General features: G+C 39.3%; 1 protein-coding gene across 1 annotated transcript in view; it reads left to right on the top strand.

The window, feature by feature from the left end:
• Positions 1 to 20,156, top strand: part of CUBN (cubilin) — a 151,302-nt gene that overhangs the window by 85,410 nt on the left and 45,736 nt on the right. The window contains 15 exon segments of the mRNA XM_030010136.2: positions 1,136 to 1,252; positions 3,543 to 3,656; positions 4,912 to 5,040; positions 5,316 to 5,448; positions 7,638 to 7,843; positions 9,124 to 9,305; positions 10,851 to 11,040; positions 12,077 to 12,274; positions 12,600 to 12,746; positions 13,628 to 13,818; positions 14,101 to 14,284; positions 15,623 to 15,797; positions 16,874 to 17,052; positions 18,759 to 18,968; positions 19,266 to 19,406. Of these exon segments, the coding sequence (XP_029865996.1) occupies positions 1,136 to 1,252; positions 3,543 to 3,656; positions 4,912 to 5,040; positions 5,316 to 5,448; positions 7,638 to 7,843; positions 9,124 to 9,305; positions 10,851 to 11,040; positions 12,077 to 12,274; positions 12,600 to 12,746; positions 13,628 to 13,818; positions 14,101 to 14,284; positions 15,623 to 15,797; positions 16,874 to 17,052; positions 18,759 to 18,968; positions 19,266 to 19,406 (2,496 nt within the window).

Raw genomic sequence — 20,156 nt, 5'->3', positions numbered from 1 at the left:
ATACTATTTGACGATTGGTGATTTTCTTTCATTTTTTCACAATAACTTTGGAAACATTTTTCCCCAAGATATAGCCATTTAGTTTTTGCAAAGAAAATCCCTTTCTCTCATTTTCTTCTTAGGATTCTTTTCACTATAAATGAGTACTTTTCTGAGAAATTTTTTTTCCTTGGAAGATAATCTGAAAAATTATAAAGGAAAGGATGAGTCTGCATCAGCAAAAATCTCAGGAACCCCAGTTACTGAGGTACTAGTTAGATACTAATTAGGCATTTTTGACTAACAGCTATGAAAGCCTAATCTGTTAAACATTTTCAGAGCACATTGACTGGATTAGGCCCTGTACAAAACATGCCTGGTGAGCAAGTGCTCCCTACCTAGGATGTAGGCAACCCAACTTCCCTCTTCCTGAGAAAACCCTGTAAGTCCCATCTCCTGCTGAATGTTTTAGGCAGCACAGCACGATAAATGAATCTTAGTCTTTGGTGCCTAACTCCCTACCCTGCTGTTTATGTGTTAAACTCAGATCTGGGGTTTTATGATGAGTGAGTATGCTTAGAAATGAGGCATGGCAGCACTCAGCACTGTCAGCCAAAGTTACACAGTTAGCCAAGCTCTTGCACATGTGCAACATTTCACACAATTGCAGTTTTGTTGATGCAGCTCACAAGAGGATCATGCCAATGCAGTGTGATGCCATCCTTGGGCATTGGAAGGTTCCGGAGGGTTTCTTATGATTTTTTCCTTCCTAGTTGCCAACACAGGCAAATGATCAGAGAAATGGGTGTATGATTGCACTACCCTGAAACCAAGTTTTTCTGGCCCCACAATTGCTCTTCTGGGCTACGGGGAGCTGATAAAGATAAGGTCTGTTCCCAAGTTACTATGGCTTCTCTCAGATGGTCATCCAGGTGCAGCACAGCCTGAGGATCCAGGTCAAGAAAGTACACATGGTGCTGGGAGCTAGTCCTTAAGTCTCTTTTTCTGATAAATTACTGTTTTGAATTTTATCCTCATTTCACATTGATGTAGCATGTTACATTACATTTTATGCATTCATTTTCACTACAGAATCTGTGTTTTGTGTATATAAATATCTACGTGTGTATGTGTGTGTATGTGTTTCATTCTAAAGCATGCGGAAGTTTCATAGAGTCAGATTCAGTTGGGGCAGCAATTTCCTCTCCTCTGTATCCTGCCAAATACCCAAACAATCAGAACTGCAGCTGGATTATTCAGGCTCAGGAACCATGTAAGTAAAAACGTCTTTTATAGTTAGCTGGGATGACTAACATCCTCATCTTCTTTTCTGTAATAACAATACAAAATTCCTCCTTTATTTCTCTAGGAAGTTCTGCATCCTGGTAGTTGGAGAGTGTAGCTCTCCTAATCTGTCCTAAATCTGATTTTACTGTAGATTTAGTGCATGGTGAGGAAAACAGTTTACAACTTTGTCATCTTAGCTGATTTACTGTGACCGAAGTGTTGCAATTATAAATGAGGTGTTGAATACTGTGTGAAGCTGGATTCACATCTAAGGGCTTATATGTAATTAAAGCACTTGTATTTAGCTGCTCTTATTTTGGTCTGTATTTTTCAAGCCAGAGTTGTGTTAGATCGAGTCTATGATGTTAACATAAGAAAATGAGATTTTAATTAAATAATGAGAAAAGGTACAGAGGAATTTCAATTTAAAATACAAATAAAAAAGAATATAAATAAACTGGTCTTATGCACATAGATATACCCTCAGATGTTCCTGTCTAATTTTAAACACATTTATGATTGATCATAAAACACCAAATATTTTCCATCAGATGCTGGTATTCCCTTTAGTACCCAATATTACCTTTACATTGTTTAAGATTCCTAAAAAATATTTGCTGTTGGGTAGTAGTATCCTGGTAACATAATTTAAAATAAATGTTTGGTTTTAATAGCAACTACTGTACTTCAGTTGTTCATCTGATACTTAGCCATTGTTGTTAAAATCCTAGAATGTTCCAACCACATTTATAAGTTTATTTTGCTAAGTTATAAAATGAAAATCAATTTGCCAAAGAAAACACCAAAACAAAGATCTGGAGATAAGCAATACTTTTTTTAGCATAGGTTCTTATACAAAGACGTGAAAAGGACATCATCAAAGCCGTTTCTCACCTACACAACATTTATTTTTAAAGAAAATATTTTCCTGGATCCAGGTTGAAAACTCATACTTAAATGTTGTCTCCTGATTTACATCAGTATAAGAGACCAGAAAAATGCTGTATAAGAGGTAGCCTATATATGTAGTGACTTCCTCCACTTACTGCCAGGACCACCATGTACCACAAGTTACAGGTACAGGTACACGTGGCTTCATTACACCAGTCACACAGCATTACAGGGCATAGCCATATACAATAGATTTAGCCAATGGCAAACCACAGCAGAGTTCCTGCTCTGCTTTGACTGAGAAGGCCGACAAGTCTCCTGCTCTTGCCACCCACTGTGTTTTTCCTTTTTGCTTTGTATCCTGAGGACCTGCATTGATAGCTGTAATTGATTGACCAGACAGGACACAAAAGAGTGCCTAACACACAGACTGTACAGCTGAATGCCAGTCAGTGGCACCCTGCTGAATGCAGCGCCTGAGTCCATGTCTGTCATTTCAGCTTATCCTGGCTAATTAATTGTAGCCCAGTGAAAAGCAAAATATTTGTGTCAAATTCAGGCTTGGTCAATGTGGTAGAAAACTTAGTTATCATCTAAATCGTGAGACTCTTTCTGACCTGCTCAAGCTGCATAGGAACTCTAAGGCCAGGAGTAACTACTATCACAGACTGGTGTTGAGGACAACCTCTCTTCTTCCAGTTGTGACTTCACCTTTGTTCAAATCAGACAAGCAAGAGCAATACAAGAGTAAAAAATACCCTGAGTCAGAAATTCTCTTTTTCAGGACGTAGCCTGCAGTCCAAGGGTGTGGAAAATCCAATTCTGTACAAATATAGCTGAGGGTAGTTAATGATCCTTTAACCAGTCCAATTGATGTATGTGGAATGTTACAAAACGATGAAAGAACCGACTCTTTCTAAGCCTGGAGCAGGGCAGCATCAATTCACATTTTGTCTGGATCTATGGCATAGATCGCAAAGGGACAGAAGGTCACGGATGTGTAGAAATAAGTTTTGTTTCTGAATGTGTGTAAATTTTCCATGTTGTATTTGCTGACACTTTCAGTATATAATTAAGCTGTTCAGATATTAGGAAACTTAGATTCATGTGTATGTGTAAAATCCTACACTTCTGATGTTGATTGTACTAGAAAGTACTGAAATATGAAGAGATTTACCAGGAACTTTGCAAGGTTTGTAAGGATTAATGCACTTCCATCAAATTCACTCCACATATCAGGGATTAAACTACTTCAGATGTTACACTTTATAGGGACTGATTGACTTCAGGGGAGAAAAGAAAAGATCATACATTTGTTTACATGTAATTAGTTCTCTGTGAAATGCCAAACTTCTTTTTAAGTGTTCACTCTTTGCTGTTGCCAGTCAACCACGTCACACTCTCATTCACTGACTTCGATACTGAAAACAATAGACAAAACTGTACAACTGATTTTGTGGAGATTTTGGATGGGAATAACTACGAGGCTCCTCTTCGAGGTATGGTACCTTTCCCTTGTTTATTTCATATATAGAACTACACCCAAGGTACGCAGGAGAAGGTTTTCTGTGAGCGTCCTGTTTCATGGATTTTCTCTGGTAAAGGAAGCTCCTTGGCCACTCTGGCTAGAGGAGACTGGGGATGGAGGATAAGTCTTCAGTGTGAATGGCACAGTCCTCCCAGGCTCTGACTGTATGTTTTCTGTTTCTGACTTGTTTTCCTTCCTCCTTAGCTGAACAATATTGGGAACCAAGCAATTAAGTTTAAACTGAATTCCAAGCTAATTGTACAAAACCATAACGTAACCCACACTCATAAGCACAGTCCACACTAAACGTAGGTAAAGCAAGCTGCAGATTTATGGGAGCAGAAAACGGATTTTCCTCAAGTCCCGGAAAGCCTGATTTTCTGCTTGTTCCTGAATTTTCTACAGCTTTCTCCTGACATCTCTGTCCCAAGTCATCACCTTCAAGTGGCAGCAGTCTGGAGCAGCAAAATTCAGTGCTTATACTGCAAGGAAGCCATGAGAGAGCCCAGGACACAGGGTGGTCCTGTCTCCCCTCACATCCCCAGGGTTGCCTCAAATTCCTTTCCAGGAAATTCGGAATATCTGTGCCTGATTATGCTCTCCCTTACTCTACTTTTGTATATGCTCCCTTGGCAGGAGTGGGGCTGCATGCAATTTAAATGGTTTGTAATGAAGAGCAGAATTCATTTTTTGGTCTCCTACCCTTGGCTTTCACTTGGCAAGACGATCAGGATACTAGCTGCTATCTTTCTTTTTGCTGTCAAATGCCTTTCTCCTAGATCGTGATTCATATTCCTAATCCCCATTTTACAATCCATTACAGGAGAACTGGTCTGTTATTTGTCACTTGTTTTTTTCATCAGAAACCAACTGAGTGAAATGGAAACTACTGTCAGATATATTTGATGGGATTTTTTTTTTTCCAATTAGGCTGTAATTTCTGGATAGAGTGAACACAAAGGAGCTCAGTGACAGAATAGCCAGTGACTAGGGTGCCTGGAGTGCAGGAGGTCCTTCCTCTGTTAAAAAAAATTGCCACCAGAGTTGAGTTCTGTGCTAATGAAATGGAGTATTTCATTTTTATGTAGATTGAACTGACAACTGCAATTGTAAGCAACAACAATTACTCCTGGTTGCTGTCAGACATTAACCCCCAAATGTTAAATTAGCAGCAGTAATTACATGCTTAACACTCCTTTTTTTCTCTCTGGCTTGTTCTCTTTCAGGCCGTTACTGTGGCACTACTATACCACATCCTATCACTTCTTTTGGTAATGCCTTGGTGGTGAACTTCATCTCCAACAATAACATTGCTGCCAGGGGCTTCCATGCCACCTATGCTGCATCATCATCATGTAAGTCCATCTGACAGGTGTTGCTACCTTATGCGTCCAACTTTTAAGAAAAAGAACAGATCCTGTGTCTCTTTGTCTCTCTGACATTCCCTCTTTAAAAATCCCCTATTGCACTTCCTCTTTTTTGGCCAAGGTCTCAGCAAGTATATCAACAAGCTAAAGAACAAGGAGACAAGGAGAAATGCTTTGTTCATTAGCAAATGCTCTGGCTCTGTCAAGGTATTTTTTTTTTATGTTATCCTTCTCAAGCCTCTGCTGTCTCCTTCTTGTTGCAGCCTGCGGGGGTACTTTCCACATGGACAGAGGAGCTTTCAACAGCCCTGGCTATCCTGAGCCATATCCGCTCAACACCGAATGTGTCTGGACGATCCTCAGCTCCCCTGGCAACCGTCTCCAGCTGTCCTTCATGTAAATGCATTGCCAGGGGTTATTATTCAGCCCTTTAACAGACCTGAAGGAAGGATGCTCTGGGTTTATTAGGAAATGTAATTACCAGATGATAAAGCTAAAACATGTTTTTAGAGTAGCTTGGAAAGAGAACACAGCGGTGGTTAGTGGCAACTTGCAATCACTGCTCTCCCATCTTAGTCATTGCTTATATTAAGGCATATACAGTATTATATAAATAGTTGGTTTACTGTTTGAGCAACATGGGATGCTGAAGAAGCCAGTTCTCACTCACTTATAAACAAGAAGAGGAAATTTAGCATTGCTCTGCCTTTTCTTTACAAAGGAAATTCCTACTATTTCCTTACTACCAGACTCATTGTAGTATTTATTATGTAGTGGAGTAATATAAATGGTGCAGATACTCCACAGACTGTAGGGTTAGGATTGATATTAAAGTCTTCTAAATTTCTCCAACAATTATAGCAGTGGAGGTACAACAGGGACCAGGAGAGTATCTGAAGGAATTTTGTTTTCCCTTCACCAGAGTAACTTTCCTTTGAAGACTTCTGACCGGAAAGTCACGCATGATCCACAGAACAATGTGGAGTCCTTTACCAGGGTCGTTAGGTTGTTCCTTACCCATGATGTGAATTTCTGAGCCTCTCCGTTTCCTGGCATCAAACAGTGGCTGCTGCCAAGAAAGAGAACAGTGACCCTTTGCAAAGCTTATCAAGAATCAGCAGGAAAAGAAAAGTAATTCTGAAACCTGCATTTACAGTTAATCAGGGCAAAAGGAAAATTTGCCCAATAACATGCTGACTGCATAAGGTGCAATTTGTTAGGCACATACTGATTCACTAACTCAATAAAAAGGACATTCTATTCCTCCTTTGCTCACTGAAGCAGAGAAAAAGTACTACAGCCTGAAAACATTTTCCAAAATATTTGCTACAAAATAATGAATAACAACTTTTCAGAACCAAAACAGAAATCTAGTGTGAAGCAGAAACTATCGGTGGAACATACATTCAGTTATATAAAGTGACACTGAGTAGATGTAAACTCTTTTTCTTCAGTTACGCATAGCTGAAAGGCAAGCTGAAAATACTGGAAAGCATGGAGTAATTGTGTTAGAAAGCAGTATTTATTTTATTTAATTTAATATTAGGGGTTTATAAAGTTTTGTTGGCATGAGACATTCATTTTCTTCAGCTCAGTCTGAACAGAAATCCCTGTCTTGCAGTTTGCGGCTTAGCTTTAAATTACTCTGAAGTATATCCAGATGAGCAGTTGGAACCATTTCACAGCACGTGTACACTGAACACATATGGTTATATTCAGGACTGAAAGGGAGGAGTTGTTGTCAGAAAATCAGAAAGCATAAATATTTGGGGCATTGGTTATAAGAGGCACTCTCTGGAATCTTTACTATATATTTATAGCCTGCTTCTGAAAAGTATAATGGATTGAATCAAAGCACTTCACTTAGAATAACATAATGATTTTTAGAATATATTTAGCATTCATCTTGGTGCAATAATTTAGAATTTATAATTTTATTTCTAAATCCCATTCCTTTTCTAAGGTAAAAATTGGTTTAGAAGTGTTCATAGCAATCCTTATTATTATTTTGTGCACCCAGCTATGTGAAACTCAGAGAAGCAGTAATATTTTCTTACTCTGGAGAAACTTCTAAGGGATTTCTGAGCTCTGAGGTGTTAACTACAAATGAACCTAGGCCTCTGGAACTTGTTTTCTCACCGGAGAGTGTACTGAAATAAAACACATATGAAGGAATTGCAAACTGATTTGCAAGGCTAGAAGTATTCTCTGCACCCAACAGATGTGCACCCAGTAAATAGTCTGACCTGGGCTTATATTAAAAATCTGTTTTATATAGCAGGGGCTTTCTGTGTTTCATGGTTGTTGCTGTGTAGAACAAAAAAATATTACAAGGGGTTGAGAACTCTTTAAAAAATATAACTTTGCAAACTGAAGCTCTGTCATAAAATAAGGGGCTAGAAAGGAAAGACCCCTGCCAGGTGATGATCAGTGAATTCTGGGTTCTGGAGCGTTTTGTTGCTGACTTCTTATTAACTGTTACAGTAGAATACCAGACACAGGGGGATTTGTGACCTGGCAGGGCAAACTCTGAAGTATGTGCCAGTCATGTGCCTGCTAATGCTGTTCTACTGCTGTTGAAACAGAACATTTCAGGTGGAAGATAGTAGCGGATGCTCCAAAGATTACCTGGAGATTCGTGAAGGGAATGATACAGGCACGCTGGCAGGACGATTCTGCGGGAACTCTTTGCCTTCAAATTATACATCTACTGTTGGATATGTCCTGTGGGTCAAATTTGTCTCAGACAGCTCAGGCACTGGTGTTGGCTTCAAGGCCACATTCTCTCACTGTAAGTAAATGTTATTCAGTTGAAAACTATTGTTCTTTCATAACACTTCCAAAATGTGAACGTTTGGCCCTGTAAAGTCTATTAGAAAATGCTTGTTGAAGTCAGCACGTCTGTGAATTCACTTTAAAATGTTTTGTAAAATATCTGCTGAATGTAAAAGGATGCTCTAAAACTTGTCAGAACAGAACTCCTGTGTATGTAAGTATAACAATCAGAAGAATTATACATGACATTCTATCTTTTTAAATTATCATAACAGACAATATTTTTTCAAATTGATCATATTATCCTTCCAGAAGCAAAAAATTCCATGGATTACAGAAAAAAAAAAAAGTCATCTATTTCGTTGACTGTTTTCTAACAGTTTATCACCTGGTTTTCAGATTCTTCCTTCAGCAGTATTGGGCTGTGAAGATAGGAATAAGAGCTATATACTAAAAACTTCTATGACAACCCAAGTTTACTAGTAGCCTGTTGGAGTTAAAAGTATCTGACCATATTTCTTTGCTACCTGAGAGCGAGCAATGGTATTTAATGCTTATGTTGCCTTTTATTAGGCAATTGATAAATTAAGAAAAAAACATTGCTTTCCCAGCTTTCCATTTTGCTTTTTGAGTATGACAGTGTCCATCTTCTGCTTTGGATCTAGATGCCATCAACCAGGGAGCAGAATTAGAAGAAAAGAAAATGATGCCAGTTTATAGATCTAAAATTTCAAGGGACCATTGCAAACATCAGTGTGACTTGCTGCATGAACAGACAGCTGAAGCTAAACATCCCCAGCCATTCTGATTATGCAAGCTAAACTTCTACTAATTTTACTTACTTTGAGACTTTTACTACTCATTTTCAAAAGGAATTATCAATAGTTCAGAGCTCAATCAAATCAGAACCATTTTTCACCAGAACACACAAAGGCATTTTTAAAAAAAAAAAATTTATTATTTAATGCTTCTTGAGAAGAAATGAACATGAAGTAGGCAGAGTCAGGGGGGAATTTAGATGTGCCATCTTCCCACCTCTCCTACATTTAGAGCCACATGGCTCGAATGGGTAATTTCCTTCAGATAAGGGCACACTGCATCCCTCACAAGAAGAAAATAATTAGATGTGCATCCTAGGACTGTTTGAAACACAAGTCTATGCCTCGCAGTGCTGTCTAGTCCTAAGTAAATTAAGTCAGATGGGCTGAAATTAAAGCTATATTCCCAGCTGGGCCCCAATGCTTCTTTTAATCTATGTGAATTAGAGGCATTAGTTGTCTCTTTCTTGTTTTTCAGTGTATGGAAATGACATTGTGGGAAACAGAGGACAAATAGCTTCACCACAGTGGCCCAGAAGTTACCCTCACAATTCCAATTATCAGTGGCGAATAACTGTTAATGCTTCACAAGTTATCCATGGCCGTATCCTGCAGATGGATATTGAAAATCATCGCAGATGCCGTTATGACAAGCTAAAGGTGATTTCATTGTGAGAAGTTACTTTATTTCAATTAACTTTGATAAAAATGATAAATAGAGAAACCTACAAGAGGAATGGGAAGAATTTCCGAGGATCTGGAGTGGCTTATTGTTTTTGCTATGTCGTCTTTCCAATAATTATTAGCTATAGGAAGGGTTACATACTCTCTGGCTCCCTAACAGTATTTCAAATCTGTAAGTTTAAAACTTATTAAAAATAAGTCCACAAATTTCAAATCCAAGGATTTCAGGTCAGATACCAGCTTGAACTTTGCTCTGTGCTGGTTCAGTTGAGGACAACAATGATAATAACATCTCAGTGCCTCTAAAAATAAGGTTATTTTAAAATCCTACAAGGAACAATCCTTTACTTGCACTTTCTTTGTTCTCTGGATCAATAACTTGCTGTTGGCAGTAGGAAGGTACCTCTTCCTGTCTGATTGTTTTTTCTGTAGTCTCCTGTAATACAGTTTAGCCTTTTTACCAGGCTAAAAAATACAGCATACGTGGTGCTAAGGAAAATGAGCAATAGAGGCAACAACTTCTTTCTGAACTTAGCTAAACATAGCTACTTAGTTAAATAGGGTAAATCTCTTCTTGTCTTTTTTAGTTTGTTTGTTTTTGTTTTTTAACCAGCTGATTCACTCATTATCCTTTTCTTTCATCTTTGGGAAAAAGAAAGTTAATACTATTTCAATGTATTCAGTATATTCAATTTATTATTAATTCACTGATATCTAAATTTGCTATTAATTCCAGAAATGTAACTTTTTCCTTCATATCATGTCAGATTTTAATGGCATCTTCTTTCTTCTAACTCAGCCTGCCTTTCTTTGTCTGTCCCTCTGAAAGAAAAATGAGTTTCTTAAATCAGCTAGACATTCAGTGGGTGTGAATCAGCCTGACCTTTAACCTGACTCAAGGATCAAATCTTCAATGTAATGTTAATGTTTATTTAATATTTCCTAGCTTTCTCTACTGGACATTTTTTGCTGGGGGGAAGAGGACAAGAACACAAATAGGTTTGAAAGGTGGCAGAAGACAAGCATCTTTTAACCAGCTGAGAATGTGGCTTATAAATATGTAAAATGAAAAACATATTATTGCATATTTATTTGATAGAATTTAAAATATATGTGTTCCTCAGGGGGAAAAAGGAAAAAAAAACCCCACAACAATGCCCTTTTTTCCTGCAGAGTGTGTTGGTTTTTTCCTCAGCAAGGAACAAGATTGTACCAGTGGACTTTTTTAACGGGGGAAGCCAGTCCATGTCCTGAAAGAGCAGCCCTGTGATGGGGAATGAGCTGAATTTGATGGCTTCCATTCAGATCCTTCTTCTGTGAAAGCTTCACAATTAACAGTACATAATGGAAAGGGAGATTTTGTTCCGCTTTTTGTAAGAGAGGCTTCTCTGTAACTGGGATTTGCTGAAAGATCCCTCACTCATTTAAAGAGGGTAATTTTCTCCTTGGCAATTTGCTGAGTATGGGGCGGATGAAAATCTGCCTGTGTGAGGAATGGCAGCGTTCTCCTTCCCTCTGCAGGTTTATGATGGGCCCACCATTCATTCTCGTCCTATTGCAACGTACTGTGGTGCGGACCCTGCTTCTTTTGCATCCTCTGGCAGTTCGATGACAATCCAGTTCCAGTCAGATTCGTCTGTGACTGGAAAGGGCTTTCTTTTGGAGTGGTATGCAGTGGATGCTACTGCTGGTACACGCACCATTGCTAGAGGTGGGTTTTCAGTGGGTTGCATGGTTAAAAGTGACATAGCCAGTGATATACTGAGCTTTACGTAAAAAAATCCAAACCAACAACTTCCTTCATTGACATTTTAATTAGGCATTTTAATAGCTTTTAAAAACAATTTCTAGGGACTCCCAGATATACTGTTTTACAGTGTTTAAAAAATAAGCGTGTTGGTAGAGGGACTTTTTTCTTTACACAGGTATTTCATGAAAACTAAACATTTTATATGCTTTCATGAAAAAGTGTCCCTCTTGAAATACCATTCTTAAATCACTGGCCATTGTGATATGAAATCTTTCACTATAATGCATCTCATATCCATAAATAAAGAGAATATGCTCAGTATGATCCTGTACCTCTGACAAATAGCTCCTGGAAGGAGAGGGAATATACTTCTTGTACCATTGGTATACTCTGAGCAAGTTCAACAAGAGAAAGTTAAGACTAACTAGGATATAGTGCAATGTCTTCTTTCTAAATCTGAAGGCAGATTTCTGGGGACAGAGGGACTAAGGATCCCTGGGGCTCTGCAGGATAGTAGCAGTATGCAAAGGGTTTATTTCTGGGAGAGCACTGAGCCACTAGATATCCCTGCAAGGACTCCATCTTGATCTAAACATATAGCTGAGACATTAAGAGTGGAGAAAGAAAAGAACTTCAATTTCAAGAGGGTCTAAATTGTTTATGTATTATTGGTTATGTATGCACCATTCCTTTCTGATATGCAACCTGTGTTAAACTGTGGTAGATGCTTTTAGCTCTTTTGCTAGATATTCCTCATAGTAAAATAGGTCAAATCATTGCTGCACCAGGTAGCACAGGAACATCCTTATAGGTCAGGATTTTCAGGTTTTGTACTCCCAGTCCAAACTGAAGTTGAAGAAATGCATTCCTGTGACTACACACATCATCACTGTGCCCCTATTGTGCTTAATTATAGGACTGTCATCTTAAATTTTACTAGGGAAGTGTTCAGTTTAAAAAGAGGATGCTTTAATTTTTGTCTTCTTGTACATGACAGGTGCATGCGGAGGGACTGTAACAGCTGAAGAAACACCTTCATTCCTCTTCTCACCAGGCTGGCCCATGAATTACAGAAATTTTGCTGACTGTGTGTGGCTTATCAGAGCGCCTGGATCCACTGTGGAGTTCAATATACTGGCCTTAGACATAGAATCTCACAGCTCATGCAACTATGACAAACTTATTATCCAAGACGGTGAGAAGCCAATCTTGCCCTACCTCAACAGCATGCAATAGATACCCAAGATCCCAGTACCTGGAATTCTCATGTCTGTTGAGTTTAAGAAATCTAGATAGCAATGGGAACATGCTCTAAATCAGTATTCTTCCTCTATGCTGAGACGTTCTCCTAGACAAAATAAAACTAGCAAAGTCTAGCAAAATATTTTCTGGTTTATAAAAATATTTCTAAATCTGTAAGATCTTGAAAAGCACCTGCCTGAAAGGGTGAGCCACAGCAACCAGCAGGCACATGTGAACTGATTTGGGTTTAACATTGACATGTCTTCTTTTGATCTCAGGAGACACTAGTCTTTCTCCAGTGCTGGCTACCCTGTGTGGACGAGAACCTCCTGGACCAATAAGATCAACTGGAGAGGCAATGTTCATCCACTTCACGTCAGATGCAAGCGTCACTGGAGCTGGGTTTAATGCCTCTTATCACAAAAGTAAGATTTGTTTCTCTTCTCTCCCAGATAAATGTCTGCCTTGCTGCTAACAATGGGGTAAGGAAAGAAAAGACTCTGTCATTTTTAACAGGTGTCTACAGTCTAGCTAATTAATCGCACAACGATTATTCACCTCATGAATATTCCTTAATAAACGTCTGACCCTGCAAAGGTAAAATTTGCTGTTTTCCTAACGATATAATACAACAAAGCATGATTCAACCAGAGCAGTCACTTTTCAGAAGTAAGAAAAGTGTATGCCTAAGTTTATAACAGCTCAGCTGCAGGGTGAAAGAATGCCCAACTAAGAGAGGGAAGTAAATGACGCAAAGCAGAGGCACAAAACAGACAGACACAGATGCAGAAAGCTGTGTGAGTTCCAGCAGGAGTGTCAGCGGTTTCCAGTGGCACTCCTCCCACATGCACCCAGGGATGATAACAGATTCCTGAATGGGTTGAGGCACCAAGGAAGGTGTTATGATAACAATGGACAGCCAGGGGAAGTTTTTCTGACTGGCAACTTGAATAAGTGACGGTGGTTTGGTCCATAGCTAGAAGCAATGTATACTCAGACAGTGTAACAATATGCTCATGCCACGGGAGGTCCTTGGCATAGCTGCCTGCTTACTCGTCTGTTAATTCTGAGAACAGAGTCTCACTGTCAAGACGTTTGGTGTGTGTCATCTTGCAATCTACTAGCTTGTGTTTGGTAGATCATTCATTGTGTGCATTGCTCTATGCCCCTCAACTCTTCATACACTTGCTTCACCATTTGCTTTTAACTATCACATCTTCCTTTTAGAGATAGGGTTTTTCTCTAAATGAATATGTGAATAGTTGATGCTAATATTTTTTTCTTTGCTTCAACTCCTTTTTCTCAGGTTGCGGAGGCTATTTGCACACAGGCAGGGGTGTGATAACATCCCCCAACTACCCTCAGGACTATGCTCCTAATCTGAATTGTTCCTGGCATGTAGTGGTAACCTCTGGATTTATCATTGCTGTGCATTTTGAACAGCCTTTCCAGGTTAAGAGTGAGGATACTTCCTGCAGCCTTGGAGATTATGTAGAGGTGAGGTTATTGGCTAGGTCACCAAATCCTAAAAAGCTATTAAAGCTATTGAATCTTATTGATTTCAGTGTCAGTAAGGTGGCCCAGGTTGTCAGGGGGTGGAAATACCAAAAAGAAATATCACAGAGATTATTTCTCTCTCTCGCTCTTATTTATTGCTGTGTATTAATTAATCACTAGGTTATTGTTTTCCCCCATGGCTGGAAGCGTTAAGATGGTGTGTGCTCAAGGTTTACATTCCAGGGCTGTTTGCTTGAGTGACGTTAGCAATTTCTCATCTAGCTGAAGAATGGGTTAGATAATGCTGCCCCACCTTTGGTGTCCGGAAGAGGGAATGGACGGTTTTGTGGAAGCAGCCCCATCTCTACCATGTACACCACAGACAATCAGCTGTTTGTTCACTTCATTTCTGACAGCAGGAATGAGGGTCAAGGATTCAAACTGAAATACGAGGCTAAGAGTCTGGGTAAGTCTAGGAAATAAACTTAAATTCTGCAACTCAATGGATATAACTTGGAGTTTGTCCTTGTAAAGGAGGTTCTTGTTATAAGTCCCAACCCTGGTAAAATCAGATGTCTGCAAAAATGTCCTGTTTCCTTCTTTAGTGCATGACTTCTCATCGTACTATCAAATTTCTCCTTTTCAAAGACAGGCAGCTCCAGGTCATGGAACCTGGAGACATTAAAGTTTAAAAAAAACTTATGGGGAACACTTTAGCAGGGAAGTAGCATCTATAGTTAGGAAGAGATATTAAAAATTCATACAGGAAATGAAAAAAAACCTGGAAACAAGAACATTATTTTGAACATATAGTACCCAGTGCAAGTGCTAAATGATGTCAGGAATGATTTAAGCTAGTGTGTCTAGAAAGGTGGTAACATTTCTCACAAGTTTTACTCTTAGCTGAGAAAATAACATTCCCTGCCAGAGCTAACATTTCTTGACAGAATGAAAAAAATAGAGACTCGGTTCCCAAGGGTAAATTAGGGACTTGGCATTTGCAGTTGTTCCACTGTATTAATACACATGCCACTTGGGACACCGGGAGACCTCCTGTTAAACAGTATAACTAAACACAACTAAGGCAACCTGTCAATCTACTCAAATTTTTAAGTGTTTGTTTTCTGCCTACTTTTCCCCACTGCCACAAAGAATCGTTCGTAGCATTACTGTAGGGAATTCATGAAGGGAATAGGTGAAGCTGTACAATAGTCTTTCTACCACTTCAATTTATAAAACTTGACTAAACCCCTGTGTTAAACCAGTATTGCCGGAACATAGTGGGGGGTTTTGACAGAAAGGTTCTGGTCAAAATAAAGATATTTTTGTAGGATAAAGGACCTGAACAAATCCTCATGTTTGCTCTGACTGGTATTCTTCACACATTCATTATTGTCTCAAACAGACATTTTAATTTTTGGAAAGCAGAAGTGGGAAATGATTCACAAGCATTGATGGGTCTGACTTGTAGGCTTTCTAGCTCTTGGGAACTGGAGTAGGAACAAGCCAAGCAATATGTTTCCTGCTTGGTTTAGAAGCAATCCAAGGAAGAACTAATAGCAGTTTAATTCAGGGCCCTGAACATTTGGAAATGGGGAGGGCTGGGTAAGCAGAAGCACAGGAACATAGGATTCTTCTGCATTAAAATGTTTTCCCACAGTAAGCAGTAAAATGCGTTTGGTTTTGTTGTAACTATATGACACTGAAAGGAAATTGTCTTGGAGTATAGTGATAACTCATATTTTTGATGCCTCACCCATTTCCTTAACATGTTGGTTTTTATTGGTGATCTTTTGTTTCCCAGCTTGTGGAGGAAATATTTATATCAATGATTTCAACCCCAGTGGATATACATCTTCACCCAACTATCCAAGCAATTATCCCCAGCATGCTGACTGTGTCTGGACCATAACTGCTCCTAATGGACATGCAGTAGAGCTGCAATTTGAAGATCAGTTTTACATTGAACCTTCATCAAAGTATACATCCACATTATTTTGCCTGTGTTTCTTCAGAGATTCCATTCTGGTTCCTCTTTCCCTGTTACTTTCTCTAATTCCTCCCAGAGCACACTTCCAGATATACAATCAAAAGTGGTTAGGAAATTTTTGAGAGAGATCACTGAAGCTATCAGGCTGCTGGTATACCTTCCTAGGACTTTGCAGTGCATGAAAGAAATTAATACAACAGACAGAGAGGAAGCATCCATGGCAGAAAGGTGCTTTCTGTAAAATCTGTGCCCTCTAATCTTTTCATATTCAGATTTTCAGTCATTTTGACTCTCAGGCCCTTTTAAATCCAGTGGCTTACCACCACAACAATTTGTCTCCCTCCTCCATTGCCTGTCTGCTGATTTGCAATAGGTCTACCTGTTTTGCACCCCTTGCCTGAGGCATAAAACAAGGCCTAGTTTCCAGCTGATGTAACTTCATTGATTTGGGGCTGAACCACTGTATGGCAAAGGTGAGCCTCACCTGTGAGACCATGTCCAGAAAAAATGGTGCAGGATGGAGAATCCCAAAGGTGTCCTTTCTCTCTGGCTTCCCAGAACACTGCACCATTCTGAAGGCAAGGCTGTTATTTAAGATATTTTGGGTCCTTCTATGCTCACCTAAGCAAGCCCCCAGATTTGAATTTTCATTCCCTTCATGTGTCTTATGTCTGTTCCTTAATTCAACAGTCATCAATGAGACTTAATAGGGAATATCTGCCAAATCTGAATGCTGCCAGAAAAAATATGTTAAAGATGGTCACAACTACTTTATCAGTGCTGTTCATACTTCTCCTCCCCAGGACTTGCTGACTTGCTTTGCTTCTGTCAGATCTGATCTGATCATAGACTGGATTTGGGATGAATCTTTCTCAATGTTTCTAGCACTTCTTTTGATACAAATATTACATAACTATCATTGATTATGAATGTGTTGATTCTGTTCTCGTCACACTGCATGGAAACTGATCTAATTCACTACAGCTTCATGGCTTTGTGCACATACTGAAGTGATTTTAAACCATTACTGCTATACATTGAACAGAAAATTCTCTCCTTTCCTAGCTGCACTTCCAGTTACCTAGAGCTACGCAACGGCGCCGACTCCACTGCGCCCATCATTGCCAAGCTGTGTGGAGGTTTGATGCCAGGCTCGCAAAGATCCTCAGGAGCTGTCATGTACCTGAGGTTCAGGTCTGACAGCAGTGCCACACACGTGGGGTTCAATGCTAAATACTCCATGGGTAATGCTTGCATTATTTATCTGATTTTAGAGAATATTTTGGTCTCAAGTGTCAGGCTTTTGTAATAGGGCTTAAATCATGCATACGAGGTGGACTGACAGATATGTGCCTCTTTCAATTAGTGTTAAAGCTAAGGCATCAGAATCACTGTAAGGGTTAACAGCAGCATGTTCTGCACCTAGCAAGAGGTGAAAATTATGGACATAGGAATAGGAAAGTGCTCATAGATCTACAGCAGTGGAAACAAAGACTGGATAACCTCTTGTCAAAGACAATTATCAAAGGGGCAGTAGGAAAAAAGGTTGATGTGGATAAAGTCATGTAACATGATTTCATTTTCAGCATGCAAAACTAGTGTCACTTTCATGAGCAGGATCCTGAAGGGAAATGCAAAGATCAGCTGAGAGTTGGCAGGAGAAGAACAAATTAGGAGCTTCTCTATGTAAAAGTAAATCAATCTATAATAACAATGCTGCTAAACAGGGGCAGCACAACAATGGACTGAAAAAGGAACGAACAGTAAGAACCATCATTTGTCAGCTGGGAAAAGAAATACGTTAAAATTATTTGCTCTCAAGCTGCAAAAACAGGATTAGAAAACACTAGCAAAGTTTTAAAATTAAATAAAAAATAGTCTTTGATCAGATTCAGAAATATACTACTTTTTTGGTTTTGACAGTGTTAATAATCTTCAAAGAATAGCATCTCTTATGTTAGTATCATTCATAAAGGAAAGTCTAGGACTGTTAATTTCTCAAAGGCAAAGTGGTGGACTATATTGCTTTACACAGAATTTTGCTGACTGAGTTAGGTCTCAAACACTTAAGCCAATATAGTGTGCTGTTATATTTAGGAATGGGAAAACTGAAGCAACTTGCAATAAAACATTGTTAGTATATGAAGCCACAATTTATATTTATCCATAACAGATTTACAGTATCTCAGCTGCATGCCAGTCATCCTGGAACAAAGGACTAATCACTCAGAAGAGCAGACAGCATGAACAGAACTGTTATTGCCACAAAAAGATTGTAACTAGCAGACACACAGAATACACTGTAAAATCCAATAAATTCCACTTGGGAATATTATTTGCTGTAAGCCTTAGTATTATGAACTTATGTTTGCAGGTACCATGGAGAAATGAGTTTTCAGAGAGAGAAAATTAAAAATAAATAGCTGTTTCCTGAATTGTGCAGTAATCCCTTATCAAGGCATCACAAGGAGTGGATGTGAACAGGAAGGGACTGCAGGAAAGAGGAGTCTGAACCATAGCTGTAGGCCCAAACAAGCAGTCAACTTTTGTCAGTCATCAAAAATTTAGATCCACATTTAATAAACTAAATTTCCATATAATTATCTGATAAAGCTTTCCAAGATTTTCTAGTAAATATGGCCATGGGTAGAGATTAGATATAGACCTTGAAATCTGTGAGTTTATTCAAATTAATAAGAGACGTGATAGAGAGGAAGGGCTGCTTGCAATGGGAGGGGGTGTGTGGAAAAAAAAAAACCAACACCACAACAAACTAGGACTGGTTGAATTATAAGGAGAATGTGGAAGATTTTTAATTGGAAGGCAATTCCTGTTTTATTACCACAGTTAGAGAACAAGTCAGTTGTGCCTTAGCTTTAAGTCTTATTTAGGAGAAAGGTCATCTCTGTGAGGTCCTTCAGTCAACCAAGCAATGTTCTTCCTTTTGCAGCTCCCTGTGGTGGGACAGTGATAGGACAAACTGGCATCATTGAAAGCATGGGGTATCCTGAGCTTCATTATCAAGACAACCTGCTGTGTGAATGGTTTCTGCAGGGTCCCAGGGGCCACTATCTTACTATCAGACTGGAAGGCCTGGATATTCAAAACTCCTCCGAGTGCACAAATGACTTTGTGGAGATCCGAGAATACAACACTTCTGGTCTGAGAATTATTTCAGTGTTTGTCTTACCTTCCCTAGTATTACTATGAAACCTCACCAGAGGTTCCTGAAAGCATTTCTCTTTGGGTATAAAGTGAGCATTTTCAATGTACAGTATTTGCTTCTGTCTGCCTTGCTTGCTGAAGCAAAGGCAAACAAAACCCTTCTATTTCCCAGCAAGAACTTGATTTTACTAGTTTATTCCTGCCTGTCCGGTTAAATTGGGAAGTGATCTTTCAATATAACTATAAATAATATATTGATATAAAATTGTCTTCCTGTATTTGATTTTTGCAGGACATTTGTTGGGCAGGTACTGTGGTAATACTCTCCCTGATGCTGTGGACACCTCTGACAGTTTTGCTTATGTCAAGTTTGTCACTGATGGATCAGTCAATGCCGGAGGATTCAGACTGCGCTTTGATTCTAGTACTGAAGGTTGGATTTGTAAGGTTGCAAGTTACTTTCAGGGAAGCAACATATACCACAGACTATAATTGCACTAATACAGCATATATTGTAGATCACTTATTCTTGGAGTGGTGTGTATCTGCTCTTAAATTTAAACTCTGGGGGAAGTATGAATAGAGCTCTCTGATCACTACTTAGCCAGTCTGAAACTTTGAGACGCAAGCAGTCTCCCACTGTAATGGATGTTGCCATCAGTGGTAGGTCTCACACAATGAAGCACACTCTTCCACACCTTTTCTCTCCAGCAATCAGTCCAGGGATGTCCTTAACATACCCTCCCCACATCCCTCTTGATGAGGAGGCAGGTAAAGAAATGCTGTGATTTTCCTTTATGTTATTCTGTCCCTCTGAGGTGAGTGGTATTCTTAAATCTCCATAAACCCAATAGTTTTTAACCAATAGGTTTCAAGCAGAATCACAGAAATGCAGAGACATTGAGGTTGGAAGGGACCTCTGGAGATGAGGTAGTCCAACTCCCCTGCTCAAGCAGGGCCAAGTAGAGGAAGTTGCCCAGGACTGTGGCCAGTCAGGTTTTTACTGTCTCCAGGGATAGAGACTCCAAAACCTCTCTGGACAACCTATTCCAGTGTTCAACAACCCTCATAGTGAAAAGTGTTTTCATATGTTCAGATGGAATTTCTTGTCTTTCAATTTGTGCCCATTGCCTCTTGTCCTGAGCACAATGACTTCAAAGGGCTGCTCTGAGCAGGACTAAGG

This window comes from Aquila chrysaetos, chromosome 3 (assembly GCF_900496995.4).
Source record: "Aquila chrysaetos chrysaetos chromosome 3, bAquChr1.4, whole genome shotgun sequence".
In the NCBI taxonomy this organism is placed as follows: domain Eukaryota; kingdom Metazoa; phylum Chordata; class Aves; order Accipitriformes; family Accipitridae; genus Aquila; species Aquila chrysaetos.
This window is presented reverse-complemented; position numbering and strand designations above follow the sequence as displayed.